The sequence below is a fragment of the Anomalospiza imberbis genome, chromosome 3, assembly GCF_031753505.1.
Source record: "Anomalospiza imberbis isolate Cuckoo-Finch-1a 21T00152 chromosome 3, ASM3175350v1, whole genome shotgun sequence".
In the NCBI taxonomy this organism is placed as follows: domain Eukaryota; kingdom Metazoa; phylum Chordata; class Aves; order Passeriformes; family Viduidae; genus Anomalospiza; species Anomalospiza imberbis.
The window spans coordinates 55,333,911-55,348,803 of NC_089683.1; the positions used below are offsets into that span (position 1 = coordinate 55,333,911).

The 14,893-nt window shown below is 39.2% G+C and overlaps 2 protein-coding genes across 4 annotated transcripts in view; one reads left to right on the top strand and one right to left on the bottom strand.

Annotated features, from left to right (window-relative positions):
- Positions 1-14,893, top strand: part of AKAP7 (A-kinase anchoring protein 7) — an 83,552-nt gene that overhangs the window by 23,115 nt on the left and 45,544 nt on the right. For all 3 annotated transcript variants that reach the window (XM_068184483.1, XM_068184482.1, XM_068184484.1), the window contains 2 exons: positions 795-907; positions 11,126-11,270. In XM_068184483.1, the coding sequence (XP_068040584.1) occupies positions 795-907; positions 11,126-11,270 (258 nt within the window). The remainder of the gene's footprint in view (positions 1-794; positions 908-11,125; positions 11,271-14,893) is intronic.
- MSH5 (mutS homolog 5) lies at positions 2,309-8,345 on the bottom strand. Its single transcript, XM_068184481.1, has 2 exons — positions 8,271-8,345; positions 2,309-7,781 (listed from the first exon to the last, which is right to left on the bottom strand). The coding sequence occupies exon 2, from the start codon at positions 7,724-7,726 to the stop codon at positions 5,291-5,293; it is 2,436 nt and encodes an 811-aa protein (XP_068040582.1). The 5' UTR covers positions 7,727-7,781; positions 8,271-8,345; the 3' UTR covers positions 2,309-5,290.

Sequence of the window (14,893 nt, forward strand, 5' to 3'; positions counted from 1 at the left end):
AAAAAAACACCAAACCATAGAACATAATTCAAAAGTTGAAAGTATTTAATCTAACAAAAACCCATAGAACATAATTCAAAAGTTACACTGAAATTTATTTCCAAGAAATTAAACATTACATTGGGCAGATGAGTTGCAAAATAGTAAATTAGGTCAGTGTTGTCGAGTTGTTTTGGCCTGGACTGTAAACAGACAAAAGTAGGAAAAAGTACATGAAAAGTAGGAAATTCGCTCAGAAGGCAACAGTGAAGCTTTAAAACCCAAGCAAAAATCATCAGCACACCTAATATGTTCTCTAATGCTGGCATGTAAATCCAGTGCCAAAACTTAGAGCTTTCACTTTCAAATTTCCTTTAATCTGAGTGGGAGATTACCCAAATACAGATCATAGAATTCACCACAGAATACTCTGAATTGAGAATTCTGTTACAGAGTTTTCCTGAAGATTCCCACACTTTTAGTGAGAGTGACTCCTGAACAGTGCTAATGTTGAGTCTCTATTATGATGGCAAAATCAGACAGCATGAACAGCTTTCTAATTGCCATTATTTAACTGATATTAACTGCAAATATTTCACATGAAATATTATATCCATTTTCACAGGAAATAGTCTATACCTCTGAAGGAATAATATGTACCCTTGAAATTAAGTAGAAATCTCCCTGCCTTTTAGTACTCATCATCTTATTTCTTTCATGTGAAGGACCCATGACTAAAATTACATTTGAAAGCACATTTTAAGCATTACATTATGTAATATCTTTGTATTTATGCAATTTTCTCCTCCTGTCAGAGACTATGAAGAAGAAATTTCAAGAAAAGGGGATCATGGCAGGAGAAGAAAGAGCTTTTAAACCACATCTGACCTTCATGAAGTTGTCAAAATCAACAGAGCTACGTAAACAGGTGAGCTCACATTTCACATAGCTCAGCAGCAATCTAGAAAGTTTAATTTGGAGATGGACAGTGTTGTTTATGCTCTAGCATCATATTTGCTACTTTGAACCAGCTGAAGAGGTAAGGCTTTAATACTTGGCTTTTAAAGAAATAGTTAGTATTTCTACCGTTTAACCAGTCCTGTACTGTAATTTACCACTCTTGATTTTCTTGGTGCAGTAATATCATGGTCTGTTTTCTGTTGGGAAATTAGGCAAGACCAAAGGATAAAAATACTTGTTCAGAGTTGCAGAACTCTCATTAGGCAGTAGATTGTATGCGTGCAGTTTGTTTGCTGAGTTTTGCTGCTGTATAAGAGAAAATGAGCAAATAAACAGTAGAATTTCTGTTTGGATTATGCATAGTAGGCAGACTGTTAGTTGCCTACCGAATATGCTTTGGTGAATTTCAGAGTAATGAGGAAAAACTCTATTAATAAATATATATAATATAATTTCATATATCTTCTATATTCTCTCTTGCAGGCAGTTATTTCTTGCCTATTAGGGTTTTTATGACAAAATACACAACTACATGAAAATAGGGTATAATTGTGATTAAAATATATGGAAGCAATACTAGTGTAACTTTTTTAAAATTTCATACTAATTTAACTGTAGTGCTGTATTATTTAACACAGATATACGTCCATACTTTTTTTTCTGACGTTGTGGAGAATGTTTTATGTGATTCTTTAACATTGACTAGGAAAATAATTTTCAGAAAAAATATTTTAAATAAGAATTAAAGTACATAAAACTAATCTTTTAAGTTGATATTTCCTCAATAGTGGGTTAAAGTTAACAATTAAGCTTTAAATTATAGTTAGAAATAGTCTAAAAATGCTGAAGGTGCATGTTTTAATTAACTAGTGTTTTGAAATCAGTAGAAAGAAGGTAGTGAGATTTGAGATACATCAAGAAAATATGAGGGTGTGCATACTTGTTCTAAAATAGAAATAAAGACTTAGCCACAGGATGCAGGTGGCATAGATATTAAATTTGTAAACTTACAGAAGTTTTTGCTTGAAATGAAAGTTGGGATTTTAAAATGCAAATTTTAAAAATCCACATATCTTCTAGAATATCAGTTCTTCAGTGATTTAACTGGTTAAAACATCTGAGACAATCAGGGTGGGATTTTTACTATTCTGTATTTTTACTGTTTTTTGGCTGGTTGGTTGTTTCATTTACATTTATCTACCTTCCATGAAATATTAGCCAGGATACATCCTTTCTGTTCTGATATTCACTGCTGCTGACAGAACCAGGTCAATGTCATTCCAAATCATCTTCCTGAGCCCTCCATAATGCTGGATAATGCATATGATCTACTGCATAGAAAGATACTATGTAGTAAAAAATCTGTACATTTTTCTGTCAATTCAGTGTGAGGCATAAGCATCAGTTTTTACTATAATTTTTTCTTTCATTGTGTTCCTGCATTTAGTTAGATAGTTTCATGCACTTACAGAAAACAGTAAATAAAAACATGTATCCTAAAAGGAGTAATTATTTGGCAGTACATTTTAATACGATGTCTAATTGCATTTTCAGATGATACAACAATATGAAAAGCAAGAAAAGGGAAGTGGGTGAAGGTTACATGAGCAAGCTTATAAAAGAGCAAATAGCACTGAAGTGGTTGAGTATCATTCTCAGCCATATCTTTATATAAGTATATTAATTTATTTTTTTAATGTAAGCTTCCTTATCTGAAACAATATTCTGTTAAGTCACCCTCCTCTTAATGACATCTAAATCCCACCAAAGTTATATTTTAGGGAAAAAAAAAATCTGTTTTTTAAACCGTAATATAACTGCAGTAATTTTGAAATGTATATATTCTGTAGAGATTTTAACTTTCCCAAAGTTAAAATTATATTTACAAAGCAAAGAGTTTGAGAATTCAGAACTAGTAAAGATCTCAAGAAATAAGGTTTTCACTTTGAAGGCACATAATTAAGCTAACAATGGTAAATCTAAAAAACTTGGAAACAGATATTAATAAAGGATGGAAGTGTGAAATAAAGTGGATTCGAAAAAAGCTATCTGGTTTACTGTACTCCCTTCATCTTCTCAAATTAAAGGACTTATTTACCTATTTAGAAGTGGGACCAACTCATTCTTCATGCTTAGTTGGACATTTTTCAGATCAGATGTGCCACTGAACACTTCCCCAAAAACAGAAAGTATAGTGTGCTCCTAGATGTCCTTGTGGAAGGAGACAAAGGAATATAATTGACTTGCACATGTTCAGCTATTTCCAGAATTATTTGAATGAGAAGAATCCTGGGTTATCATCATTACCTTCTATGCAAAGAACCTAATGAAGCACAATAAAAGAAGCAACTGGAGTTTTGCATTTGAAAATAATGTTTCTGTTCCTGCTTCCCTCACTTACCTCCTAAGTTGCCACCAGTCAGTCACAAGCCCTGTGTTTTCCATTTGTCCACATTCCTGTTTCTTTCAGGGTGTGTTGTGAGACACTTCATAAATGCTGTATGATGTTTGAAGGTCCTTTGATACCTAGTACTGCCAGAACTGCAAATGCTGTGAAATTAATTTCATAAGTAGAAGATGACTGACAGCTAAATTGCTCTGATGGAATTTACTTAATTAGTGCAGAGTATGTGCCTAGCCTAGACAGTGGTTGACAACAAGAAATGCCAAAATGATAAATCATCAATCTTTTGTATATTATATCTTTTGTACAGTGTATCTTTAAGATGCTGCATGTATAAATAGTAAAAGAGAATATTTTATTGAGAAAAATATTTGTATTTGCAACACTTCTGAGTATTGCAGGGGCCTATTCAAGGCCTGATTCAGTGTTGCCATTCACTTCAATGGTAACATCATGATACCAGATATTATGCAGATAGTATTGTTATGATTGCACTGGAAATAGCATTAAATGCACTATTCAGTAATTTATTATTGTATTTTTTAATGTAAATTATGTTAAATTTCTGTCACTTTCCAGTTTCATACAGAAATAGCATAAGGTACTTATTTGGTAATAATAATAGTTTCCTTTATCATCAAGGAGGAAATTCCACACTGAAATAAACCCAAAGCAGTGTCTCCAATTACACATCTTTTTGATGTATGCTGATATTCATCTTTTTGCTATCTTCAGCCAGATATACCAGATAACATGTTCAATACTGATAATTACAAAGGGATTAAATTTCTTTTTAAATTTAAATTTTCTCTCAATTTATATGACATTAATATTTTTGGCTTCTTGAAATGACATACAGATGAGAGATGTAGTATGTCTTTTATTTGCCATAATGTAAGTGGTTAGAGCAAGTTTTGGCAGACAATAAGCTATGTAATGTCTCCTCTGTCTTATTTACATGAGGAATATCAGGTACTTGCCTGGCTTCAGGAAAGGTTATTGCTTTGATAGTGTTTAGATATGGCTCTTGCATCATTAATTTGTTAATGAATTTTTCTTGCATACGCATACATAAAATACTATGTTCAGTAAAGGATCCTCTGCATGACAAGAGAATTGAAAGGGAATCCTCCCTTTGTGGTATTAATCCTCAAATGTTAGTAATTGAAAATGGAACAGAAAATATGAATTTCTCTCTTACATGCCTAGATTTGTAATTTTGCCTTTATTTATACCCACGTAGCATAGACACATAGAATGCATGATACAATTGTATCATACAGGACCTTAAAGAAGAGAACAGTTCTCAGTAAAACTAAGGTACTTCTATTTATCAGTGCCCACTGAATCTGACCACCAGCATTCTTTTTATAACTAACCCCTGTGATCTCTGGCATTTGGACAGAAAAGCTGGTATAAGAAAAGTCACAGAGCCATTAAATCCCTCTGCATTGCTACTTATGGCAGTCTCTATGTTAGTGGTTTTTATTGTGACAACTGTTAATTGTTGGTACAAGAGTCTGAGCCATGTATTTATTTGGAATATTTTATGCTGATCCTAAAATGGCTGAAACCACCACTTTGGCACAATATGAAACAATAAACATGTTCCTTTAATAGTCTTCTAAGACTAGTAGAAATTTTTTGTGATTTTTCTGCAGTATATTTTTTTAATCTGAGGTTCCAGCAACAGGGACAGAAAATGCACAAACTGAGTGACCCAACAGCTGGAAGAGGTTCTTAAAATTCTTCCTCTTCATACACTTATATGATACACCATATTGCAGGGATATATAAGTACTTGGTTTAAACAAGGAGAAGGAAGGACATGACAGTTTGTTGCAAGCTAAATGTCCTGTGAGGTGTCATGTCATAGTGATCATTCTTTAAAGTTCCAGACTGTCCATGGTAGATATGATGCAGTCTATGTATTTACACATACCCTTGCTACAGGACTGAGGCTGCAGAAGGCAACACCTCTTTAGACATGAACTCTTCCAAGTCCACTTGGGGATCGTCAAGGTCTATGCAAAGAAACTTTTCCACAACAGACTTGCATTTTTCCATCCTATCACATTTTAAAGGATTATCAAGACATTTGATAGGTTTTCCGTTGCGAATCAGTTCTGATACTTCCACTCCTCTTTCAATAATTTTGGCTGGCATTCCTGCTAATGCAGCAATATTGGCAGCATGACTAATGGTGGACATGCCCTGTTTGATCTGATAGAAAAATATCAACTCCTCTCCATCCTGATGGGTCTCCATGGTCAGGTACTCCAGAAGAGGTGTATCAGGCAGGAGTTCTAGCTGCATTAAACTGTGAAAATTAGTGGAGACAAAGACCTGTGGACACTGTGTTCCTTGTCTGATCCAGTACCTCAGGACAGCAGCCAGAAGGGACAGGCCATCCAGTGTGTTGGTGCCTTTACCAAACTCATCAATAAGTACCAGGGACCTCTCTGTGGCATTGTTTACAGCCTTGGCCACCTGGTTAAGATCAATCATGAATGTGGAGAGCCCTACAGAAACTGATTCCCTACTGTGAATTCTTGTGTAAATCCCATCAATTACTCCAATCTCTGCCTCTGCTGCAGGGATGTAACTGCCGATTAGAGCCATGAACACTAGAAGACCTACTTGCTTTAAGTAAACACTCTTTCCAGAAGAGTTGGGCCCTGTGATGATCTTTATTCGTCTGGTAGCCTCGCCGCTGTCCACAGGATTGGCCACGAAAGTCTTTGCACATAGTTCCATGAGTGGATGCCTTCCATCCTTGATGTGGAAGCCGTGGCGGTGAGTAAAGCGAGGTCGGCAATAGGCATTCTCCCGGGCCGTTGCTGCCAAGGCTAGCAGCACATCCAGGTGTGCAGTGTACTCAATCACACTGTTAAGTACTTCAGACTTCTCCAAGATCCTTGTCTGCAGCTGGTGCATGATGAGTGTTTCCTGGTCTCTGATCTCACAGTGCAAGTCACCCAGCAGGCTGTCTAGCTCCTTGGTCCGGGCACTTCTGTAGTGCAGTTTATCCTCTGACAAGAACATGAAGTCCAAGCCTTCAATTTCAAAGTCAGTCTTATCCACCATATTTGATAGGCGTGGAATGGAGAGAAGGAACCCAATCAAAGGAATGTAGATCACAGAACAGGAGGGAATGTGATTGTCCAAAGTCTCCAGTTCTTTTCGTGCCACTTCTGTAAGGAAGTCTGGCAGTCCCATCAGCTTTCGTTTCTTCTCATCAATTGTGGCATCTACATTGGGTCTAACAGTGAAGCGGTTCTCTGAGAGGCTGCCTTCAAAGTCTACCACTTTGCTGATCAGGTTAGCAATGTAGTGCAGATCATCAGTGAAGACACGTGAAATAGTCTGAAAAAGTTCAATAGTGTTGGGCAGAGAACGACACGTGTCTCTAAGGCACACTGCATTGTATGCTGTCTTATACAGTGCTTGCCAGTCACTAACTTTTGTGTTGGAAAGAGTCATTCTCTTTAAAATAAGAGGCACATTTTTAATATTCTTGAGGCAGTTTTGAAGAGTGAGGACTGTTTCATGATTCTGAGCTAGCAGGAAGAAGTTGATAACATCTAGCCGTTTGTTCAGCTCTGTCACATTCCGGGTAGGTCGTGTGAGCCACAGCCTCAGCAGTTTTTCTCCCCATTTGCATCTGCAACGGTTTAAAATTCCAAATAAGCTAAATCCTTCTTTTAGTCCACTGGTTAGCTTGTACACAGAAGGATGGATATCACTTTTAAATATCTGCAGGACACAGTAAGTGTCTTGGTCCAGATTCACAGTATCTGACAGCACAAATTTTTTAAAGGCCAAAATAGGAACTGCTATACTGCTGTCTTCGAGTTCAACTCCAACCCTTCTTCTGTCTAGAAACTTAAGGAGGCCCCCTAAGGCTCGTATCATGAGTGGACTCTCAAAAGGGATGATTGAGGACAAATAGAGAATTTTCTCTGTGGCAGTCATATGAGATGGGATAAATGGAAATTGCCTAGACAGGATCCGTTGCTTGCTGACTTCTAGACCAAAATCTATGTTGGGAAACAGGACAATTTCTGGTTTTCCTATGTCTTTATCACCAGCAGTTGCTGTTAGGTTGGTCAGGAATTTGGCAATATTCTGGTCCTGTTTTGCACTGGTCACTATGCATTGAGGGTTAAGTTCCCCAATCACTTTTTGCAGTAGCTTGAGGTCTTCATTATCAGGTATGTCAGGCATGAAGTAGACTGAGCAATCTTCTGTATCATAGTAAGTAATTGCCAGCTGCCCTGCATACCACAGAACAGACATATGTGTCTCCGAGCTCTCTTGCTCCTCTTGCTCAGGCCCAGGCGGTGGTGGCAAGGCACAGCTTGTGGCTGATGTGGCACTCATCTGTTGGCAAGAGCTATTTTTATTCACAAGTCATCCAAAACGTCCTGAGAAGTAACTTTAATTGACAACAGGAAGTTAACAGGAAGTCAGTCTTCCATCCCTGGAGAATCTGAGATGCTACCAGGAATTGACTATACATGTTCAAGTGAAAAGATGCAGCCAGTAACTACATCCACTATTAGCTACCAAGGAAGGAGTAACAGAGCTAACTACCAGCATTAGTTTTACAGTTTGTGTTCTTTAGATATTTTTAAGTCTGTGTACACCCAAGTACCCATAAATACAGTAACATGCACAGACATGATATCCACGCACAAAATCATCTTCTCTCAGAGGTTCGTGACACACACCTCCGCTGACCATGCAGTGCAGCCCCATAGGCTGGCCAACACTTCAGGGTCACAGCCCCATATTTATGCTGCACCATCACACAGCACCAGTTTCTGTAGAAGCACATAAGGGATCGGACGTACCAATCCCTGTCAGAACCTCACTTCCAATCCTCTCCCACCTCCCATCCTCTCCCACTTTGCTCGCTACTCACCCTCCTCACCACAGACGGGCAGGTTGTCTCAGCTGCTGCGCCTCCCTGCAGCCCAAAGGCGTTGTGCTATCCCCTTTCCCTTCCCCTCCGGGCGGGAGCTCGGCGCTCCGTCGGGAGGGCCCGTCAGGGGGCCCGGACCCGCCTCTGCCGCCGGGCCGCGCCCGCTGCGGCCCTGTCCCGGCTGGCGGCGGCGCCGCGCCGCAGGGAGCGACCCTCGGGCCGCCTGCAGGCCCCGCCTGGAGGGAGCGCCTCGGTGGTGTGCTGGGTTGTGCGGTCTGGCGCACGGAGCCTGGAGGTGCTTGCGTCTGTGCTACCTGCGCTGTCACCACTGGAGCCTTCCTGCTCCTGATCCCAAGGCTGACAGTGGCGGTAGCTACGGGGCCTGCATGGGGTTCAACTGCTGGGATAGCGGGCTGCAGCTTCCCAGAGACACGGGCGGAAAAAACAGACATTGCAGGGCTGCCAGAGGCATTCTCCTGGTGCTCTGGCAGTCCTGCAAGAGCTCCTCGTGCCGTGCCTCTCCAGGCCTGCGTTACTCAGCCGTGTCCTTTACAGCCATCATCCATTACAGTGCTTCCTCGAGAGGCAGATGTCTTCCCCCTCCCCTTCCAGCACCAAACGCTTCAAAGTGTGCTCTCAAGTAGTCTTGTTTCTCACCCTCCCTCATTATAGCTTATCTTATTATCAGCATCTGTACTATTCCCATGTGGAAACAACTTTTCTCTTGCATCTCTACTGCTCCAGACCCTTTCAGTTAAGAAATGAGCCATGACCTTCCCACGTGCCTGCATTGCTTCATCCTTTCATGTCTGACTGCAAGCAGCACTCCAGAAATTGTTCGTTACTAAAAATATCATGGTTTTCCCATGGCTGCTTTTCCAAATACTTTTCAGTACTGCATCACAAGCATGACTCAATTCCTGAGCATTCAACATTTGATTCACACCTTAGCAACCTGTCTTTGACAAGCAACATCCCAATCTCTTGTGTTATTTTTTTATTGGAGCATGAAGTTGTGATTTTTATCTTTTTATCTTTTTTATCTTTTCTTCATTTCATTCCAGAAGAACTCAAGGCTTCACGTTCTCCTGGCTGAAAAGGTCTATTTTTATTACTACTTGATGTCTAACTGTAGTTTCTAGAACTGCCAGCCAAAAAGCAAGGAATGATTATTTAATGACAGAATAACCTTAGTACATAAGGACTAGTCTAGCCATAGAATATAAAATGTTAAGTAATTACTGTGAGGCTGGAATAAATGTAGGCTTCCATGGAGATGTAGACTCCCAAATTTCCATTTCCTGAAATGAAAAGCATCCAGCACTAGATGTCATAATTTCAGAGACTAAGGAAATGAAAAGGCATTTGACCTTCGCTAAAGTAGACTTTACTTTTCACATTGATGAGCTGCCAAGAAACCGCAGGCAAACTGGGACTTTGCAGCTGTCCAGGGTCCAGGATGTTGGCTGGTTGACTGTGCAAATGCATGGGGGGGTGTGCAGGGTGAGAGGTTGGAGAAGAGCACAAAAGAGGAGGGGAAGGGGCAGGCTGCCAAAGGGGTCAGTCCTGTTTAAAATGAGGCTGGTGGGCACACCTGTCCAACTGATTGCCAGGGGCAAATGTCTGTATCCTCCCCAAACTGGGTATGGGGAGTGCAGGTGATCACTGTGAAACTTCAAGCTGGGCCAGCCAGCAAGTGGGAGTAAGTAAGAGGCCAGTAAGTAAGAGGCAAGTACTGTGGGCTCAGTAAGAGGCCAGCAATCTGGGCAGGGGTGCTGGGGGACAGAGGGGTCATGACGGTGCTTCAGGAATGCACAAACGTGAACATGGAGAGAACGTCATGTCCATCCTACACTGCTGACCTTCTGTCCCTGTCAGAAGCGACCTGCACTTGTGTATCCTGTGAGCCCCATGTGCAGGTGCTAGTGAAGGCAGTGGCATCCATGGAGCCAGCCATGTCCATGTCCTTTCAGCATGGGTATGTGTCTCTGGGACGTGAAAGCAGCAGGTACATCCATCAAAGACTGAGGCTCCCACACGCTGGACTGGACTCCAGCAGCCAGGCAATAGGAAACACACTAGTAGGAGCTGAAGCTGCTAGAAGCTCCTAATATTTCTTAGCATAGAATGATATTTAAATAACAAACAGCATTATTGGGAGGTAGATTGAAGGAGAAAATACTGATTTTCTATGGAGATCAAATATTTTTATTGACATTGCAATGGAATGAGGACCCCATAATTCTTAAAATAATTACTGAAATGATGTTTTCTGAAATTAGCCTAATAGAATATTTATTATATCCTGTTTCATATATGCAAAACTGCTAATGATTCCGATATTATAAATCCCAGAAAGTTTATAGATTTACTGGAATAAAAGAAGTCTAGTACTAGTAAAATACAACCATTTTTTCCTGTGGACTGATTTTAATGACTCAGAAGACTACCCTTGATGACCCTTTGAGATTGTTCCTTGTAGCAGCATGCTCAGTGATGACAGCAAGAATAATTTCCAGTTACATGTTCCATGAACACTGTTGCAAACCACTGGAAGTTAAAGCACTTGTAGCATTGTGTATATCTGTTTCCTACAAGACTGAAAAGGAAGTGGTAGAAAGGAGGACTAATGACACTTTTATTTTATTGTTATTTTCTGCAGTAGACAGTTCTTCCCTAAAACGGAAGATTTGGCATATGATTATTTCTGTATTCTTTTTGCATCTTGAAGTAGTTTTCTATACTAACTAAGTTTCTATTTTAACTTATGGTTAAAATGAAAACTATAGGAATTGGATATGAAAATTCAGTGTCCAAGTTGAATGCCTAACTGAATTTTCTGTTTCTTTTTAAAGGTGAAAAAAATTGACTCTAGTCTTTACGAAGATTTCAAAAACCATTATTTTGGAGATGAGATCTTGCACCGCTTTGATCTTTGCTCCATGTTGAAAAAAAAGCAGCCAAATGGTTACTACTACTGTGAGTCCTCCATTGTTTTTGGTAAGTACATAATAATTTTCTTCTGGTCAGTTGCATCTCTGAGTTTTATGTGCAAAAAGCCATTTTTTCTGGAGTGTGTGTTAGGCAATTCTTGTAAGATCCATGGAGTCTGACAGAAGTTTCTCCCTCAGCCTTGGCTCTGCAGGAGCTCTGTGCAGTGGTTCTCTCTGACAGCTAAAGTTTATGTTCAATTATCCATCTCCACAATCCCATTCCATTTCTCATCCTGAAATGAGTGTTTAAGATAAGTGAGATGTATCACTCCCTAGAGCTGCTCATCTCTCTGTTGACTTTAAAGACAAGCTGTGTGACTAAGTCAGATTAGACACAGTACTTATAGATGATTAAAGCTAAGTGAAATGTCTCTGGTATGGCAGAGATGTGACCTTACTTTCAGGTACTACATTCATGTACAGAGAGAATTGCAATGGTACCACAGATTTGATAATAAGTCTTCAGAATTAGACTTTAAACATTGTACAGACACCTTGCTAGGTTATTACAGTGCTAGAAATCAGAGTTGTGTCTTTGGGCTTTATCTGGACAGAAATACCACTGTTAGAAGTTAGTGCTGGTTTCAGTACTACGTGTAGGGCTTTGGTGACAATTTGGTTTCTCCCTTGTGGTGACTTCTTTGTGCTGCAGCATTGCTGCTGGAAGTGCTTACTTGTCTTGAGGTTTGTTCTGAGGATTTTAATTAAATACTTAAACATGGCAGGCACCTCTCAAATTCTAGCTGCTGGTAATGTTTTGTTTGTGCTTAGGGTCACCTTTATTTAGCTTAGCTAAATTGTTACCAAAAAAATCAAAAGCAGTAAAGAGGAAAAAAGTATAGGATGTGGCAAAACTATTGCAAAATCCAGATCAGTCAAAATCAATATGAGATATATTTATACATATTTATTTATCTATATATCTGTCTTATCATATTTATTACCTTGTTTTATGTATGTCTCATAGTTATGTTTGTGTATGTAACTATAAATATAACGTCTTCTGTATATGTTTGTGCATTTAAATATTATTTATATGCATCCAAATGACTGAGAATGAAAAATTATAAGATCATTTAGCATGGTATGAAATTTTTGATTTGGGTGAAATTGAGGCTCTGCTATTTACAAATATTCTTCAGACTATTCTGGAATATGATTAAGGAATTTGGTATATAAATCATTACAAAAAAAGAATCCACTTAGTAGTATATTTGGTAGATATGTTTTTCCCAAACATTTGTTTAAATCTGTCTTCTTGAACTTGTCTTGTTACTGACATCTCAGATTGCTAAAATGAGACAGTTTTTCAGCAGTGTTTTGAATGTGAGTCCCATTAAATGGTTTACAACAGCAGTCAATCAACCAGTATTCAAAGCAAGAATCAGATGCTTGTTTGGCTTTAATTCAATCCTAGTATGACCATGCGTAAAGAATTTATGTGTCATTTTCACAGTCCAAACAGAACTCTGCTTTGAATTATTTTTACATGAGCACTATATCTGACTTTCTCTAGCAATAGAGAGAATGGATGTTCTTCACTGGTATTAGATTAAGAAAGGGCACTATTGTTATTCCCATTTTTTCCAGTTCTATATGGATTCAGATGCATCTTGGTGAAATATGTGCATTTAATTTCTTGGTTTTGTACATGTTAATATATATTTATTTAAAGCCAACAAATGAAGGAAAACACTATATTGGAATGGAGTTTAAATTACTTTTTTTAATTTCAGGGGAAAATAAATTTTATTTTAATGAATTTTGAAGATTTTCTTTTGATGTGTTTTAAAATGTGATTTGGATGGGGTTTTTTAGTAATTATAGGTAGCTAGGACATTAAAATAGGGGAGGTAATGTAGTTCTGTTAATACATCAAAAATAGTAAATTTTGAAAACTACTTAATACAGACAAAACACTGTATCCATGTCTAGTTCTTCCTACATGTACATGTACATGTACTCAAGCACTTATCTTTTCCTTGAAGTACACAGAAATTTCAGAAACAGAATTTACTTGTTACCTAGAGTTTGGTCAGAGTTGAGAGTTTCGCATTTAATAAGATAAAAAGATCTGAAGGGGGATCAGAATTAATGTCAGAAGTCCATTCACAATGGAGATTTGCTTACTACCATGTCCTGGCAGCCAGGAAGGCCAAGCATGTCCTGGGGGGCATCAGGCACAGCATGGCCAGCTGGGTAAGAGAGGGAATTGTCCTGTTCTGCTCTGCACTGGGGCAGCCTCACCTCAAGTGCCAGGGGCAGTTTTGGGTACAACAATGTAAAAAAGACATTAAAGAATTAGAGAGTGTCCAAAGGAGGGCAACAAAGATGGTGAAGGGCCTTTAGAAGCAGTCATGTGAGGAGCAGCTCAGGTCACTTTGTCTAGAGCCTGGAGAAGAGGAGACCGATGGGAGACCCCACTGCAGTTACAACTTCCATGTGAGAGGAAGCAGAGGGGCAGGCACTGATCTCTTCTCTCTGGTGACCAGGGACAGGACTCGAGGAAAAGGCATAAAGCTGAGGTGAGGGAGGTTTAGGTTGGATACCAGGAAAAGGTTCTTCACCCAGAGGGTGCTTGGGCACTGGAACAGGCTCCCCAGGGAAGTGGTCACAGCTTGACAGAGTTCAAGAAGCATTTGGACAATGCTGTCAGGCACATGGTGTGACTCTTTGGGCTGTTCTGTGCTAGGCCAGGAGTTGGACTTGATGATCCTGATGGGTCCTTTCCAGCTCAGCTTATTCTATGATTCTGTGGCTAATAAGTGTCACAACCATATCAGCTGCACATTTATTTAAAAATCTGTTTAAAAATAGGGGAACCAAAATAGGTTGATATGAATAAAATGCAGAAGTACAGTACTTGCTGAACTGCATCAGTATACACTGCGGGTAATCAGGCTTTGACAGGATGTTACAGAGCAGCATCCACTAACTTTAGCAGAGCCTACAACTGCACCAGAAGCTTTCTCTATCTGTGTGCTAGCCCCACAGGGTATGTGTTCAGGAGTTAAAAATTGGTGTGATGGTGAAGGTAATGTTGAAGCTTCATCTTCAAAGTAGAGTTCAGTTTGCTGTTTAAAGCAAGCAAAATAGCAAGGCAACAAAGTGTCCTTCTTTGGACCACCCACCTTATGGCAGCTGTTGTATGCCACCTCAAATCCCAAAGAAGTTGAGTGAATGCTGGAATGAGTTGAGCTTTTCAATATATGCTCCCTCACCTGAATGATTGGTCAGTTTTTGGTACTGTGGTAATGTTCAATAGATCCTCTGACAGTCAGGAGGAGCATTATGTAAATCTTATGTCAAATATAACTTTATCATTAAGTATCTCATGTAAATATTTTCAGGATCCATTAATGAAGATTTTTGTAGACTTCTTTCTAAGAAAATTTGTTTGTAGTATTATAATGTGAAATGAAATTATACATATTAAAGAAAGTTATCACATACCAACCTGTTTTCTGTGATGTTTCTTCTGAGTGGCTTGTAAGAAGCTTATACATCAGACTTCCCCCCTGCTATCTCTGAGGTAGAGAAACTTCAGGAAGTCTGTTGCTGGGTGGAAACCACCCAGCAGGTTACTGTTACTTTCTGCACAGCCAAAATTCATATTTCTGGAATGTGGAC